This window comes from Vidua macroura, chromosome 5 (assembly GCF_024509145.1).
Source record: "Vidua macroura isolate BioBank_ID:100142 chromosome 5, ASM2450914v1, whole genome shotgun sequence".
NCBI lineage: Eukaryota > Metazoa > Chordata > Aves > Passeriformes > Viduidae > Vidua > Vidua macroura.
This window is the reverse complement of record NC_071575.1, coordinates 17,175,194-17,191,569: the sequence shown is the minus strand read 5'-3', so window position 1 is coordinate 17,191,569 and position 16,376 is coordinate 17,175,194. Positions and strand designations below refer to the sequence as shown.

Sequence of the window (16,376 nt, the reverse complement as noted above, 5' to 3'; positions counted from 1 at the left end):
GAGGGAAGTGCGCTTTAATGGTGTAAAACTAGTAATCTTAAAAAGGAAAGCCCATTTTAAAGTGTTTGCGGTAAATTTGGCCTATGTCCTGTGTCTCTTAGGAGCCCACTTTACGTGCGTGTACACTGCAGGATTGGTGTGTAAGAAAATTAACGATTTCGGTCTCAAACGCCAAAATAAGTCTTCTGGCCATGGGTACGTGGTGTTTTACGGTTAAGCCCCGCTAACGGAGAAAAAAAAAACCCAGCACGCCTGTTCTTTTAATGACAGAATTGGATGCATTAAAAGCACAGGCAGTTCCCGCTGGCCTTGTGCTCTTGTTTTCTTCTTTGTTTATGAGTAAAATGATCCGGGATGGTTAGCCGCTCTTCTTCACTACCCGTAAAATGTGTTTTCGCAGGTGACCCGGTAAAGAAAAGTGGGATGATGCTCTGCATTTTCGCCCCCGAACTGCACAGTCCTGCATGGGCACTACCACCTAGCACAGGCTCCCCGGCGTAGCTTTTTCCCGGCTTTCGTCCGCCCCTCTCTCTCCACCGCCGTTTCCCCGCGCCCCGTACACGCCGCCGCCGAGCCGCGGACGGGGCTGGAGGCGGGCGGGCAGAGCCGGGGCCGCGCCGCTGCCGCGCTCGGTCCGACCTGAGTGAGGACTGCGCGGAGCCTCCCCGCGGGCGGGCCCGGCCGCCTCCCGCCCGCCTCCCGCCCGCCTCCCGCCCGCCTCCCGCCCGCCTCCCGCCCGCCTCCCGCCCCTCCCGACACGGCGCTGATTGGCGGCGCTCGCGGCTCGCAGCCCCGAGCGCGCGCTTCCCCGGGGCGCGCTCCCGGCAAGGGACGCGGCGCTTCCAGCGGGCCGGGGCGGCAGCCGGGAGAGCTCGGCGGGGCCAGGGAAGTCGGCTGCTGCCTGCGCCTTCAGGCCCTGAACGGAACGCGGCTACTGAGCGGGAAGAAACCGCGAGCCCTCGGGGAAGGAGGCGGCTGCCGGCGGCAGCTTTAGCCAGCGGTCCCGAGGCCGGGAATGAATGCGAGCGGAGCGGCTTTGGAAAAAAACAGGGCGAGCCCGAGGCTCGGGCAGCGACACCGTACCGCACCGCTCGCCTGCGCTGCCGGGGCCGGGGCCGCCGCCGCCCCTCCTGTGCCTTGCGAGCCGCTGTTGGAAGGGGGCGGGGGCGGGGCGAGGCCAGGGCGCGTTTCCCGCCCCGGAGGCGGGGTCTTTTCCCGGGCTCGCGAGAAGCGTCCAATGGCAGGCGGGCGGTGTCGCGCGGGCGCGAGCGCGGGGCTATAAATAGCGGCGCGGCGGAGCCGCTGGATTGGCGAGCGCTGTGGTGCGGTGTGCGCGAGCGGCTGTGTGCTGGTGCTGGGCCATGGCGCGCACGAAGCAGACGGCGCGGAAGTCGACGGGCGGCAAGGCGCCCCGCAAGCAGCTGGCCACCAAGGCTGCCCGCAAGAGCGCGCCGGCCACGGGCGGCGTCAAGAAGCCGCACCGCTACCGGCCCGGCACGGTGGCGCTGCGCGAGATCCGGCGCTACCAGAAGTCCACGGAGCTGCTGATCCGCAAGCTGCCCTTCCAGCGCCTGGTGCGCGAGATCGCGCAGGACTTCAAGACCGACCTGCGCTTCCAGAGCTCGGCCGTCATGGCGCTGCAGGAGGCCAGCGAGGCCTACCTGGTGGGGCTCTTCGAGGACACCAACCTGTGTGCCATCCACGCCAAGCGCGTCACCATCATGCCCAAGGACATCCAGCTGGCCCGCCGCATCCGCGGCGAACGTGCATAAACCTTGTCAGTATTGGGCCACTTGTTTTAAGAAAGTATTTTAAGACAACACAAAGGCTCTTTTAAGAGCCACTACATGCACAATAAAAGGAGCTGTACCACTGTGAGGTTTGCTTTCTTTTTATAGGGTCGTATAACAAAAAAACGCATTGAATTTTTACAAATATCTAGTGAAAGTAGATAAAATGTTGCATTTCCTATATTTATATTTTGCCATACCTCCGAGGATTGTCTTTCCGTTGCAGGGAAGTGTATGACGTTTTATAAGCTCGAAAGTAGGATCGCAACTGTTAAAATCGGGCGAAACCTCGGGGAAAAAAACCACTATGGAACAAAGGGAACTGAACTGCCCTCTCAGTCCGTGCGTGTCCCCCCCGTCTCCCTTTTCTCCCCTCACGGTCAACGCCGCACTGTCTCTCTTTGTCTCTTTATTTCATGGACTCGGCCCTCCCGATCGGCTCTGTGCAGCCCGGCGGCTTGAAAAGCACACTAAAACACGGGAGAGAGCGAACACGGTGCGGGACGGGGCAGCGCGGCCCCGCCGGTCCGGGCGGCGGCGGCGGCGGGAGCGGCGGTTGCCGTGGGCGGGGCCGTGCCCGCCCGCCGCCGCTCGTCATTGGCCGCGTGGAGAGCGCGGGCGGAGCCTTTCGGCGCTGCGCCCCTCGCGATTGGTCAGCGTGAGATTCGCTGCGCCATTGGGCTGCGCCTGCCCCGATAGGGGGCCTCGGCCTATCAGGAGGCGGCGGCCGCGCGAAGGGAGGGGATATAAAGGCGGAGGCCTGAGGCTGCCGTGACGGTGGTGCTGTTTGTCGGTGGCGGCGGGAGTTTGGCGGCAGAGCGAGGGAAGATGTCCGGGCGCGGGAAGCAGGGCGGCAAGGCGCGCGCCAAGGCCAAGTCGCGCTCGTCGCGGGCCGGGCTGCAGTTCCCCGTGGGCCGCGTGCACCGGCTGCTGCGCAAGGGCAACTACGCGGAGCGCGTGGGCGCCGGCGCGCCCGTGTACCTGGCGGCCGTGCTGGAGTACCTGACGGCCGAGATCCTGGAGCTGGCGGGCAACGCGGCCCGCGACAACAAGAAGACGCGCATCATCCCCCGCCACCTGCAGCTCGCCATCCGCAACGACGAGGAGCTCAACAAGCTGCTGGGCAAGGTGACCATCGCGCAGGGCGGTGTGCTGCCCAACATCCAGGCCGTGCTGCTGCCCAAGAAGACTGAGAGTCACAAAGCCAAGAGCAAGTAAACCAGGCGGCGGAAGCGTCCGGAGCCCACAAGCGAAACCCAAAGGCTCTTTTCAGAGCCACCCACAGCCTCAAGAAAGAGCTTGAAATGCTGCGGCCACGGTGCCAGTGGAGAGGGAAGGGCGGCTGTGCTTGTCTCTGGCTCTGTGTGTGTGTGTGTGTGTGTGGTTTGGCGTGTGTTTGCCGTAGGCAGCCCGGGCCGGTTATGCCGGGCTGCATTTCTGTCGCGGGCCGGGACCGGCCGGAGCACTGTGTTCCCGGCCCGCAGGGAGCTGCTCTGTGGCAGGGCGAGCGCGGGCGGAGGCGAGCGCGGAATGTCCCGGAGCCAATCGTGGCCTGCGCGGGCTTTTGGAAATGGCGCGGGCGCCGAACCCTCCCCGGCCGCGGACCCGCGCTCCCGCGGGCGGCAACGGCGGCCGGAAGAGCCAAGAGCCCCATCCACAACGTTACTATTGGATCTGCAGCTGCAGAGTCACGGGCCGGCAATAAGGAAAAGAATTCTGCAATAGCCTCATCATGGACAACTTAAGCATATTATTGTTTGCTCAAATTTGTAAAGGGAAGAGACCCCAGTTTTTTTTACAAAAGGCCGCTGAGAAGAAGCAGCCTGGCCTAATCAGAGCAGGACAGCGAGAGGGAGGGGAGAGGTACAGTGTTAAAGGGAAGGAACCAGCAGCAAATACAACAGTAAATATCAACACACAGCAACACAGCTCTTTTCAGGGAATACGTGGGTGGCTCTTAAAAGAGCCTTTGTGATATGGGGGCCGTGTTTTAAAAAGAACGCAAAGCTTTAGCCGCCGAAGCCGTACAGAGTGCGACCCTGGCGCTTGAGGGCGTAGACCACGTCCATGGCCGTGACCGTCTTCCTCTTGGCGTGCTCCGTGTAGGTGACGGCGTCGCGGATCACGTTCTCCAGGAAGACCTTGAGCACGCCGCGCGTCTCCTCGTAGATCAGCCCCGAGATGCGCTTGACGCCGCCGCGCCGAGCCAGGCGGCGGATGGCCGGCTTGGTGATGCCCTGGATGTTGTCGCGCAGCACCTTGCGGTGGCGCTTGGCGCCGCCCTTGCCGAGCCCCTTGCCGCCCTTGCCCCGGCCAGACATGATGACACCCGCGCTGATGCTGCTGCCGCTGCTACCGACGCGGCTGCTGTGAGCAGCGCCGCCCGCGCCCGAGCCTTTATGCGGTGCGGTCCGACCTGGTTGGGAGCAGGGGCGGGCACGGCGGGCGGGGGCCGAGCCCGCGCCTCCGCCCCTTCGGCCGCTGGCGGGCGCCTCCCCGGGCCCCGGCTGCTTTCTCCGCGCCTGTCCCCGCCTCCGTCTCTGCACCCCCCGCTCCGCCCGCCTCGCTCGCATTCCTCGCGTCCCTCGTTTCTCCCGAACCGCTTCTCCTTGCTTCGTCCCCTCCGGGCGGCGACGACCCCAGAGCTGTGTATGATGTTTTAGCGGGTCCCCGCGGTGGTGTCGATCTGGGCTCGGTGTGTCCAGTCTCACGTTCCTCGCAGGGTTGCAGCCCACTTCGCCCTTGCGCTGCGGCTCGGCCGGCCTTGCCGACTGCACGAACTTTTAGTGAGTGTTGGCGCTGCGCTCTCCCGGTACCGGTACCGTGTTTCCGAAAAGCGAAAAGCCTCAGCAGCCACTTTCCTGAACTTCGCCCTCTTCTCTCCTGCCTCCTGCTGCGCAACATGTAACTTCTTTCTAACATTGTCACATCACTTTTTCCACCAGATGTCACAACAGAAACATATATTTGTTTTCCTATTTTTGTTGCCCCTTCAGATTTACAATGAATGTTTTCTACCTTACTGTATTGTTTTACCTACAGCATAACTTTCTTTTTTTTTTTTTTTTTGCTTGTCAAATTTGGGTATAAATAGACTACCTTTTGGCAGCAATAAGTTTTTCCAAGCATGGGGGCAGATCTTTTATAATTTGATTTTATTTCCTTTAGTGAGTAGCACTAAATCATCTTAATCTCTTGTTCTTCTGATGCTGTGTACTGTTTACTGGGAATTTATATGACACTACTTTATAAAGAAACTTAACCAAGTACAGCTTTTTCCTTTTTTACATATGGGTTTTGGACCTACATATCATCTGGAACCCTTTTAAGCAGCACTTGCTGTGAATATACATACATATATATATATACTAGAAAATATTGAATAGCTTAATAATGTATAAATCCACTGGCTAACTATGGCAAGTATTGTGTTAATTAATCTTAAAAAATCTGAAATAATTTCCTGTAGTTTTTCTTAATTTATTTCCCCTGTTTAAGTTTTCCTACTTGGGGTTTGTTGGGGGAGGGTGTTATGTTTTTCTGAGGGGTTTTGTGCTGTTTGGTTTTTTGCTTGGATAGTTTTTGGGTTTGTTTGTTTTTTTCTTTCAGAAAATCTGCACAAAACTATTATTTTATGTGAAAGATATTTTGATTTGTATGTTACAAACACTAAGTTGACTTCTCTGTATTTCTGCAGTGAGGACCAGTACTGAATACGTGAAATGTGAGCATGTCAGCAGTAAACTGAATCTCAAAATTACCTCCAGCCACAGAAAACATCAGAAATTGCTGTGAAATGGCTGCCCAGGGGTTTATATGCTCCCAAATGTTTATAGATATGTAGAGCCTTAGAAAGCAAGGTTTCACAAACATTATATTTTTGTTTAACTCTTTTGGAATAATATTTTCACTCATTTATGAGCCATCTGGTTATCTTCCCCTCTTTTATCTACTTCAATGCATGCTGAAGAATCCACCTGATAATCTCCTTTTATGTGCAAGGATTAAAATCTTGACAAAACTGCAAAGCAGCAGGGACACACTTTTCCCTGAATTTTGGTTGTTTACTCAAAATTCCAAGGGCAGAAGACTAGATGAAAGTTCTTGTGGAAGCTTTGCTTTATTCATGTGCAATTTACACCATTAGGTTAAAAATAAAACTTCCTCCTTTGTAAATGCTCAGTAAAGAGATTTTTAATGCAGCAGTGTTAAGACAAGAGGATCATCAAAAAAGAAGGAGGAATGTAAGTTTCTTTTTTTTAGAAGAAACAATTGATATTTTAATGTAGTTTAATAGGAACTGAAAGGGAAAAAACCCCATATTTTGATGTTACAATGCAAGATGTATTTTGTTAAAACTACAACATAGTAAGTTTTGAAGCAGGCAAGCAGGCATTCCATTCAATGCAGAAAGACCTGGAGTGTGGTCTAAAGTAACCACGAGAGTCTGGTCTGTAACACAGTAACAGGAATTCAGTTACCTGCTATCAATGGAGTTGGGGAACTCCATGAAGTGATTTTGCCATATGAAGGAAAAGGAAAAGAAACCACATAGGTTAGAAATTTTGCAAACATCCTTGACCTCCCTCACTACACTGTATAAAACCTTTCTCTGCTTGTGCCATATCTGGAGTTTCCAAAGGGCAATGCCTATTCATTGGTTGTAGACCAGAAGGCCTCACTCACCTCCTACCACTAAAATTCTGGGAAGAACTATAACATGCTTTTTAGAAAACCGCTGTAGGTCACAACAATCTTCAATCAGCTTCGGGAATCTAACCTGGAAAGTGGCTCTTTCTAGTCTATGCTTATTACCAGATCTGTACTGTTGCCTAAGCATAAAATGTCCCTTCTCACAATTTGAGTCATTTTGCGAACTCCAGCAGCAGATTTAGGTCTCATGCTGCATCAGAAACTCCTTGTGTTCCACTTAAAAGGGGAAAAACAATTACAGTCCATTTGTGTTTTTGCATGCTGACCAAGAGGATTTCTGTCCTCTCAAGAGTATTACTGGACAAAGAATGAAAGACAGCGATATAGTTTCCATCTGTATTTGAATAGTGTGAATTTGAATTTCTGTGATTTAAAAATTGTTCTATTTCCTGAAAATGAGGCATGTTCAATTGCATGAGGGAAAAAAAAAAAAAAAAAAAAAAAAAAAAAAAAAAAAAAAAAAAGAAGAAACAAAAGAAACAAAACTTATATGTTTTTCAAATGTGGAATAAAGACTTTTTTAACATTCTGAAGTGCATATCTCACCATAGGTCTTGGCCTATACCCAGAAATTATCAGATAGATAAAATAAGATTGCTCTACAACCAAGCCAGGAGCCTCACCATTGTGAAAGCCACAACACTTGGTGAAGAATTTGGGTGCTGTTCATTTAGGCATGGGGTAATGGAAATACTAAATCTACACTTGTTATAGGACATTTTCACTTTACTAGTCATCCAGGAAAATAAATGTCAGTGGGCACAGAGGAAAATAATGGTAGCCTTTCACTTATTTTGGCAGAAGTAGCAAAGATTCATTGTTTATTTTACATCAAAACACCTGTGCTAGGCATCACCTTTGAAATTTGGCATTAAAGCACATAAAAACAATAATTTCTTACTACCTACCCTTCTCATCTTTGGAACAGGAGCAAGGGTAGATGTCCAGTTTTGGTAAGCAATTTGCATAAAGTTGAATTCATTTACAGCATGTGTGGGATTTTGATGCACAGCATGAATCCACTTCACAGTGGTGGTTTGTTTTTTTTTTTTTCTTTCCCCCTCTATTAACCTTCTAAGAAATTCTTGGTAGAATCTCTGTGTAAGCCCGTGTTAATTCATAAGCATATTTATTCCCTGGGAGAAAAGCAACAATATTTTACTAAAATATTTTGATGTTTCTATTGACATTTGATGATTTTAAAAATATAGGGAAGGTGAATGGAGTGATGATACCCAAACACAACTTCTATGTGAAGAAATGGTGAAGTATCAAAGCCTTGGGAAGCCTTCCTGGTATACATATGCAAATGCACCAACTTGCTGTGTTGAGCAGATGTTCCCTTTTTTGGCTTTTCTATAGTGGCTGAAAAAATAAATTTTAGTCTACAGTGGCTGAGAAATTAAAGCCCACTTACTTGACTACAATACAAATACTTGGATGATTCTAAGCTATTGCACTTGAATATCCAAAAGCAAAATGTAGGTGGAGAAAAAAAGGCAAATTATCTCTGACTTGCATCAACACTCAGGTCTGCCCTTCCTGTCTTATGCTCACCTTTGTTTTGGTCTCTACTGAATAGGAGTTCATAATGGTTCATTTCCTACGAGCAACCACTGCCCCACACTACCAATCTGTCATTTCTTGGTCTCTCACCGGGGGTAGAGATTATCTCCAAGGCTCACTGATATCTTACATGAAGGAGCGATGAGCTTGAGAGAGTAGAATCAAAACTATAAACACTTTCCAGTTTCTAAGTAAATCAATATACAGTCATGACAACTAAAATAACGAAATATACTAATGTTCTGTTTATTTTCTCAGGAATCTCAGAATTCCTTTCTGCCATAAAGAAGTAGGAAGAAATAAAAGGATTACCGAGTCTTTCAAGGATTGGTCAAGATTACAACAGTTCTTGTACAAGCCCAGAAAGTGGACAAAAAGTTGCCAATAAATATTAATATCTTGACACAAAAGAATCACTTCTATACAAATATCAAGGGAGTAGACAACTACAGATCTTAGCACTACTGCCTCTGGGAGGTTTTGTACTCTGTTCTTGGCTATGAGGTTACTGTTACTAGTTTAGATAAAAAAAATATTTTCAGCATTCTGATAGTGTTCAGTAGTGTCACAAAAGGCCTTAATCCTCCCCCACTGTAGGAAATAAGTATCAGATTAAATGGGCATTACATTTATTTTCTCATTTCTGTGATTAATCAAGAAACAATGCAACATTCTGCAGGATCACACTGCGGTTTTCTTATGCTTGTTATTATCATCCAAAACGTGCATTTACCTTTGTTGTATAGGTTTACTAAGGGAGACCTCACTAAGCTGTATTTTTTCAACATTTACCTCCAAGCAGGGAAAAAAAGGTATTTCAAATTATTAGAATAAATCTAGTGTTTCCTCTGATTGTAGCAGTTAAGATTTTTCAATTAAGCATGGGTAATAAGAAAAGAACATGACATTTCTCAAATTACTCAAGTCGCTGTGTTTCTTTATTTTCACAGTCTCAAACAGCGGGGACTCTACGTTTCACCGACATTTCATTCATCCTTTCACACCTCCTTTTAGCTCTGAATATAGCTGCTCGAGGGGTTTTAGGAGCTGATGATAGCCCCGGATATGGAGGGTACAGAACACAATACTGTTGCAGGCAGACTGTTAACTGCTCGGTGTTTGAAAGAAAGAAACATTGCATTGAAAGCGAAGAAAAAGAAATAAGAGAGAATACATCCATTGTTTGTAATAGCGAGCTGCCACTTCTCGGGGCAGAAATCCTCTCGCTAAGGTGTGGGTTCTTTTCTTCTGAAAGTAAAGAAGTCTCCTGGCTACTCAACATACCTTCAAAAGACGAATTTTCAGGTTTAACTCCGCGGACAATTAAAAATTCAGTGCACTCCAGATTCTGCTTCCCAATCCATTTTAATTAATTATGAGACAGAGAAAAATAATTACTCGTATAACATACTCTTATTACTTTGTACGTATTAACACTAAAAGCAGATAAACTGTAATTGCAGTTATCCTGATTTCTGAATTTAACAAACGAAAGCTACTTCGTTAAGGTTGTATTGAAAATGCAGTGACAGGAACATCATTGTATAGAGAGGGCACGTCGGTGCTTTGTTCCTCTGAAATGCCGAAGCATAAGGAAAGTAACATTGACTTTCACACATGCTGCTAAAGCACAAACATCTCCCCAAAAGGCACTAGCTGAGACACTGTGATCTCTGAAGAGACGCTGAGCAGGGTGATTTGGGAGGGAAGCGGCTCAGCCGAGGGAGCCAGCTCTGCATCAGCGTCTGGGACCATGGGGCAAAACTGTGTTACTTCCTCGGATTAAATATCCATTTACTCTGACACCAACCGCTCAAACCACTCTGTTTTTTACGTGCTTTCTAGAGCACCTTTTAATGAACAAGATTTTGTGCCAGTTGTGCCCATTTAGCTCACGGTAAAATTTTAATTTAAAGTATAAACCGAAGGTTTCTCTCTGCCGAGGTCTCTGCAGCTGCCCGCCGCTAAGTTTCAGCGGTCGCATTTCCCTCATTTCTGCTCCTTCTAAAGGGAAACTCCACTAGCATGTAGGACAGACTCCCCCCTTCCCTCCCGGCAAGAAACGGGGTGCATAGGAGGCAAATTTCGTGCAGAAAAAGTCCTTTTTGGACTTTGAAGAAACACAACGGGCGCGGCGGCGGGCGGCGGAGCGGAGCGCCGCGCGCCAATCAGCGCGCGCGGCGCTGCTATAAAAGGGGCGGCGGCGGCCGCGCTTCCATTGTTCGCCCGGATCGAGCAGGAGCCGCCATGGCCGAGACCGCTCCCGTCGCCGCGCCTGATGTCGCCGCCGCCGCCCCGGCCCCGGCCAAAGCTCCCGCCGCCAAGAAGCCGAAGAAGGCGGCGAGCGGCTCCAAAGCCCGCAAGCCCGCGGGGCCCAGCGTCACCGAGCTGATCACCAAGGCCGTGTCCGCCTCCAAGGAGCGCAAGGGGCTCTCCCTCGCCGCGCTCAAGAAGGCGCTGGCCGCCGGCGGCTACGATGTGGAGAAGAGTAACAGCCGTATCAAGCTGGGCATCAAGAGCCTCGTTAGCAAGGGCGTCCTGGTGCAGACCAAGGGCACCGGCGCCTCCGGCTCCTTCCGCCTCAGCAAGAAACCCGGAGAAGCAAAAGAAAAAGCCCCCAAGAAAAAAACTGCTGCAGCCAAGCCCAAGAAGCCGGCGGCGAAGAAGCCCGCCAGCGCCGCCAAAAAGCCGAAGAAGGCGGTGACAGCGAAAAAGAGCCCTAAAAAAGCTAAGAAGCCGGCGGCCGCCGCAGCCAAGAAAGCAGCGAAGAGCCCCAAGAAGGTGACAAAGGCTGCAAAACCCAAAAAAGCGGCGGCAGCAGCAAAGAGCCCGGCTAAGGCGAAAGCGGTGAAGCCCAAAGCAGCTAAGCCCAAGGCAGCTAAGCCCAAAGCGGCCAAGGCAAAGAAGGCAGCACCCAAGAAAAAATAAATGGTGCAGAAAAAATTCCTATCTGCCTTGCAGATAAACCCAACGGCTCTTTTAAGAGCCACCCAAGTTTTCACAAAAAGAGCTGGAACTCTTTAAGTTTTTAATATTTTTTCGTGTTATCCGTGCGCAATTAAAGCCTTTTTTTTTTTTTTCCTCTGCTTTTAGGTGGACCCGGCAACTTCCCTGCGGTCTTGCTCTTCGCCGATGCAGAGCAGCAGCGCAGAGCTCACGGCGGCGCATCTCATTTAAGTAAATAATCCCCGAGCGTTCGTTGCGGGAAATCGGTGCTGCCTGCAGCTCCTCGGGGTAGTGAGAGGCACCGCTCAAGGCGCCTCGGCTCTTCGGAGGGAGGGTTGGGGGATGGGGATGCTGCGGCTCCCCGTAGTTCATCTCCTGTCAGCCGGGAGGCGGAGAGCTGCGCAGGAAAGAGCCTCGCACCGCCCCCAGAGCCCGGCAGATTTCGAAAAGCCCGCGCTCCGCAGACATTGGCCGTCGCTCTCGGGTTTTCTAATGCCCAGCAATTTTCGGGTTAAAGAGGGGCTCCACCTTTCTCTACATTTACCTGGCGGAAGAGGCTTACGAACTCCCTGGTAAGTTTGTACCGCCTCTCCCACCTCCCTCATCCCTTCGGCCTTTTTCACTTCCCGTCCAGTTTTGTACCCGCTCTGGAAACCGTAGGGCCAGCGGGGTCCGAGAAGTTCGAGGTTTCGAGCTGCCTTGCTGCTGCCCGCAGTCCTCCGCTTCGGTGCTCAAACTCTCCCTCACTGGAGCTGCCGCGCTCAGTTCTTTCCCGGGTGTTGATTTTTGAGCAATTCGAACCATAAAAACTTGGTATTTTCTGCACATGTAACAGCTCTGGTGACTGGCAACTCTCCCGTCTCTGTTTAAAGGATGCAGTGCACACTTTTCACTGTGATTGCTCTGTGAGGAAGTGGTTTACGGTGAGTATGAGGCAATCATAGCTTTGTTAATGAGTACAAAGCCCGAGCAAAACTGATCTTTCACTTAAGAGATTACTTAAATATTGTAAGAAATTACCACACAACAAGAAAGGGTGTATGTGTGCAGGAACACTGAATGCACTGTATATAAGCTCCAGTAGTTATGCTGCCCATTACAGGAACAAAATTAGCATCAAACCAAGAAATTCCTGTTAAACTTGTAAAGCTGAGTTGGGCAGCAGAGCAGATAGCTACTGGGAAAAGGGAGTGCAGTGGCAAAGGGCAAGAGTGGTCTGGGAAAACTCATACTGCGGGGATAAGTGTAATGTCATCTTTATGCCAGTTACATCACTGGCATATCAGTCAGTAACCCAAATTCATCATTTCTCATCCACTTTTCCCCTCAGCTTGTGCACTGCTGGCCCTGCAGATGCCATCTGATCTCAGCTGTGGGAGAGCTGTGCACAGCTCCAGACTGATTCTGCCTCAGGAACAGCTTATGTTGAATTACCAAGTCACTGACATGGTGTCTGTCTGTCTGTCCCTCAGGACCCCACATCACCTTCAGTAGGTTTCTCTAGCTAATAAGCAGATTCCTATTCTGGACATAAGAAAAGCTGATATCCTAAGAAAAACTCAGGGGTTACTGTTTTGCTGTCATGGCACAAATTCCTTGCTAACCTACTGGACTGAGGTTCAGTTGTGTGATTTATGATTGCAGTGAAGAGGGAACACATCTCACTCTTCTATGACATATTTTTTGGACATATGGTCATTATTTTTTTTCATTAAGCATGTTAAGATGCCTCATGATACTGGCAAAAGAAAGAAAATATATGAGCTCTGCTCAGTATTTTCTAAGGTGTGTTTAGTGTCTGGTCATACTTTGACAAAAACCAAAAGGATATACTATATGATTAAATGCTAATCTGCCCCAAAATTAGAAGGAAGGTAAACACATAATAAACCCCAAGTGTTCAGTACTGCAATTTGTTACAAGGAATACCTGGTTTCATTTGTTTTCTCTTCCACAGGGTCAGCTGTTTATTTCACAGATGTACTTGGTAAATGTCAATATCAAAAGTCTGTGATGTTCCAATAATGCCAAATGAACCACTGATTTAGATCAAGGCCTACATATAGCAGAACAGATATAAGAACCTCTCAAGAATTTTGTTTAAGTTACTCCCCCAGAATAACAAATCACTTTCTACTAATGAACTCTTTTTTATGATGGGAGTTACAGAATTTTTCATCAGCATTAGTCACCACAAAGGCCAATTGCCTGTCAGATTACCACAAAACCAGGTAATTTTCAAATATATGTTTCTCCATGTGTTCATTCTCTCTTAGTGGGTTATGTTATTCCTGTACTTCTTGTGTATGTCTTTTATGGCAGTTATTGTCAGATGAAAGAGTTTATTCTGCCTGGCCTCATCATGTCTTTGAAAAACAATAAAAAAGTCTCCCTTAATGATTCAAGTCTTAAAAAGCATCAAAAGTGGAGTTTTATTGCAAGTGAAACTATTCCACTAATTTATTAAGAAATCTTCTGTTTGGTAGAGAAAATTAGAAGCTAGACTTCCATAAAAAGCAGTGTTAGTTCAGGCACAAAGATGTTTAAAATTTGTTCTGGAAACAGTGTTGATAAGACAGGGATGTTTTAGTTATTGCTGAGCAGTGCTTACACAGATCCAAGGCCTTTTCTGCTTCTCACACCACTTCACCCATGAGGACTCTCAGAGTGCACAAGGAGCTGGGAAGGGACACAGCCAGGACAGATGATCCCAATACCAATATCCCAGAAGGGATATTCCACATAATACAGTTTCATGCACAGCAGATAAAGTTGTGGGAAAGAGGAAGGGAGTATTCCGGTGATGGCTTTTATCTCCCCAAGTCACCATTAGGTGTGACAGAGCCCTGCTATCCTGGAGGTGGCTGAACACCTGCCCGCCATGGGAAGTGATGAATTAATTCCTTGTTTTCCTTTGTTTGCATGCATGGCTTTTGCTTCACCAATTAAACTGTCTTTATCTCAAGCCACAAAGTTTTTTCACTTTTCTGATTTTCTCCCCCATCTCTGAGAATGAGTGAGGGAGCAGCTGCACAGTGCTTACTTGCTGGCTGGGGTTAAACCATGACAGCTGAATTAAGCAGAAAAAAAGTTCTTCCTATTATCCTGGGCTAAATAAATTGTAAAATGGAAGTTCTGTACATTTCAAGACTAAGTTTACAGGTTCTCAAAAGGGAGAAACTCTTTTCAGTTCTGAAACTCCTACAATATATGGGCAGGAAGCTGCGGACAGCCAGATGTGGAGTCTGGAAGAGTGCAACATAAATAGCATTAATACCAGACCTGTTCTCTGCTGCTTGCATGTCAGTACAGATTTGAACCAGCTTGAATTTGGGTACAGAGCCACTTTTCAACTAGACACTTTTGACACAGTAAGATTGCACAACGGAGTTTTCCTTCCACAAGTTTCTTTTTTACTGTCTAGATCACAATGCATGCAGTGTTCTGCTGGACACAAGGTTATCAAATACTTTTTTTCTGTGAGAATTTGAGATTTCTCCTCTACATAACATATTGTCAAAGCATAATGAAGTAATCCATGTGACTCCTCCTGGAATCTCCATTCACTCTCCATACTCAGTTTTGGACAATTATTTATAGATTCGGAGTTATGTTGCATTCTGACTTTCATTTTGCACATATTGTTTGGTTGATGTTTGCACTTCCATTGCCATATGAGTTTTGCTTATCAGTACTGCATTAACTGCTGAGACATCAGTGGAACCTCAGTGACTGCAGGATTCTTTTTTCAATTATTTCAGGATTGAGCTGCCAGCAGTTATGGAAGAATTGAAATGTAAAAAAATAATAATGTTTTGTAAATAATGTAAAAATGGCTTACATCAAGCATTGAAACTTGATCTAGTAAAAGAAGTCCTTGCCTACAGCACAGAGGTGTGAAATAACAAGCAAGGGCCAAGGCAAGGGCTGTAGCTCACTGCCTATAGCCTGCACTGTACCTCCTGTTATCTGGGCACATTGGAAGATGCCTTGTTGATGTCAAGAGAGAATGATAGGGCTGAAGGTGAAGATAGGATGGTCACGCTTTGGCTCTGAGGAACAGCACAAATGGAACAAAGTCATGATCTGAACATTGAAGGACACAGCAAGACAAGTAACTTTTGCCCAGTAAAGTCAGTTATATGTAAAATTGCATGCTACTGCTTACACTAATAACTTTTATGTAGTATGTGCGACCACATATGTGACTATTTTACTCAGTTCTCCACCTAGATCATGTCATACAAAAGAGGGAGAGTGGGATAAGATTATGTTTTGTATAAGGAGGGTAGAAATTTAACCTCTTTGGGAGGAAGACAAACAGACCTCGGAGACAGTCAACAGGCTACTCTCCTCTCCCTCCTCCCAGCTGGGCAGAGCTTCTTGGTAAACTTAATCACATAATAATAGCAATAATAATAATAATAATAATAATAATAATATCTGGGTTAACACAACATTATTGTTCTTGCTGGAGCTCTGTCATAGTGCATTTAGCACTGGAAATTCTGAATTTGTAGTTTAGTTTCTTCAATAAACTACTCTGTTCTCCAGTCAGTGATTACAGTAGTTCTTCTTCAATGCAACCAGATCTATAGAGCTGAATTGTTAAACTGCACTATTTGTGAATCTGTGCTCATACTTCCTATTTTACACCACTAGACTTACAGTGCTGAATTTGCAGGAATCAGAAATTAAGGCCAGCTGCACCAAGCACCTCTGATCTCTGAGGACCAGCTGGAATGCAAGGGTGTTCATTTTCTGCCAAGTTTCTATACACTTAGTGCAACACAGAGGTTAGTTTGTATGATCTTTGAATGTCTCTTCCAATGGAAATGATTCAATGGATCTTAAGTTACTGTTTAATTTTATCAATGATACCTCACAGAACAGATGATATTTGGTGTATAACTTAGAATCAGATGTGAGCAAAGAAGAGCAGGAACTCAGCTCAAAACTTGGTCCCCTTTATTCGTTGTGTATTTCTGGAATGAGTTAAAAGACTAACGCTATGAACAAGCATGTATCTATTATTTAAAAAAAAGTCCTTTTCCAAATGATTTCTGATATTTTGCAAAGCAAACAGACAGCAAGAGACAGAGGAAAATATTATATGTAGTCACAGATCCTTGGCAAGAAGCAGCTCATTATTGAGCAGGATTTACATTATGAGGCTGTACCTTCATTTTATTCCATTGGAAAAAAAAAAAAAAAAAAAAAAAAAAAAAAAAAAAAAAGAAAAAAGCTCAGCTTTACAGAACTGGACAACTTATCACAAGCTTCTTAGGTATGTGATTTGCCCAGGATTTTGTGATAGCCTCATGGCATCTGCAGGTGGAAACAGTTCCTAAGGAGGATCTG

At 47.5% G+C, this 16,376-nt stretch overlaps 4 protein-coding genes across 6 annotated transcripts; 3 read left to right on the top strand and 1 right to left on the bottom strand.

Annotated features, from left to right (window-relative positions):
• Window positions 1–1,312: 1,312 nt before the first annotated feature.
• LOC128808019 (histone H3) lies at window positions 1,313–1,871 on the top strand. Its single transcript, XM_053978783.1, has one exon. The coding sequence runs from the start codon at window positions 1,362–1,364 to the stop codon at window positions 1,770–1,772; it is 411 nt and encodes a 136-aa protein (XP_053834758.1). The 5' UTR covers window positions 1,313–1,361; the 3' UTR covers window positions 1,773–1,871.
• A 717-nt stretch (window positions 1,872–2,588) lies between these two features.
• On the top strand, window positions 2,589–3,161 carry LOC128808021 (histone H2A type 2-C). Its single transcript, XM_053978785.1, has one exon. The coding sequence runs from the start codon at window positions 2,619–2,621 to the stop codon at window positions 3,006–3,008; it is 390 nt and encodes a 129-aa protein (XP_053834760.1). The 5' UTR covers window positions 2,589–2,618; the 3' UTR covers window positions 3,009–3,161.
• Window positions 3,162–3,478: 317 nt separating this feature from the next.
• Window positions 3,479–4,169, bottom strand: LOC128808020 (histone H4). The gene has a single exon (XM_053978784.1). It carries the CDS (start codon window positions 4,109–4,111, stop codon window positions 3,800–3,802), a length of 312 nt encoding a protein of 103 aa, XP_053834759.1. The 5' UTR covers window positions 4,112–4,169; the 3' UTR covers window positions 3,479–3,799.
• A 6,147-nt stretch (window positions 4,170–10,316) lies between these two features.
• On the top strand, window positions 10,317–15,708 carry LOC128807980 (histone H1.03). Of its 3 annotated transcripts, none has more exons than XM_053978732.1 (2): window positions 10,317–11,246; window positions 11,888–15,708. In XM_053978732.1, the coding sequence occupies exon 1, from the start codon at window positions 10,317–10,319 to the stop codon at window positions 10,995–10,997; it is 681 nt and encodes a 226-aa protein (XP_053834707.1). In that variant the 3' UTR covers window positions 10,998–11,246; window positions 11,888–15,708. The 3 variants fall into 3 exon arrangements, with proteins under 3 accessions (XP_053834707.1, XP_053834709.1, XP_053834708.1); XM_053978734.1 differs by having other exon boundaries at window positions 10,317–11,938; window positions 12,346–15,708; XM_053978733.1 differs by having other exon boundaries at window positions 10,317–13,246; window positions 14,777–15,708.
• Window positions 15,709–16,376: the final 668 nt, after the last annotated feature.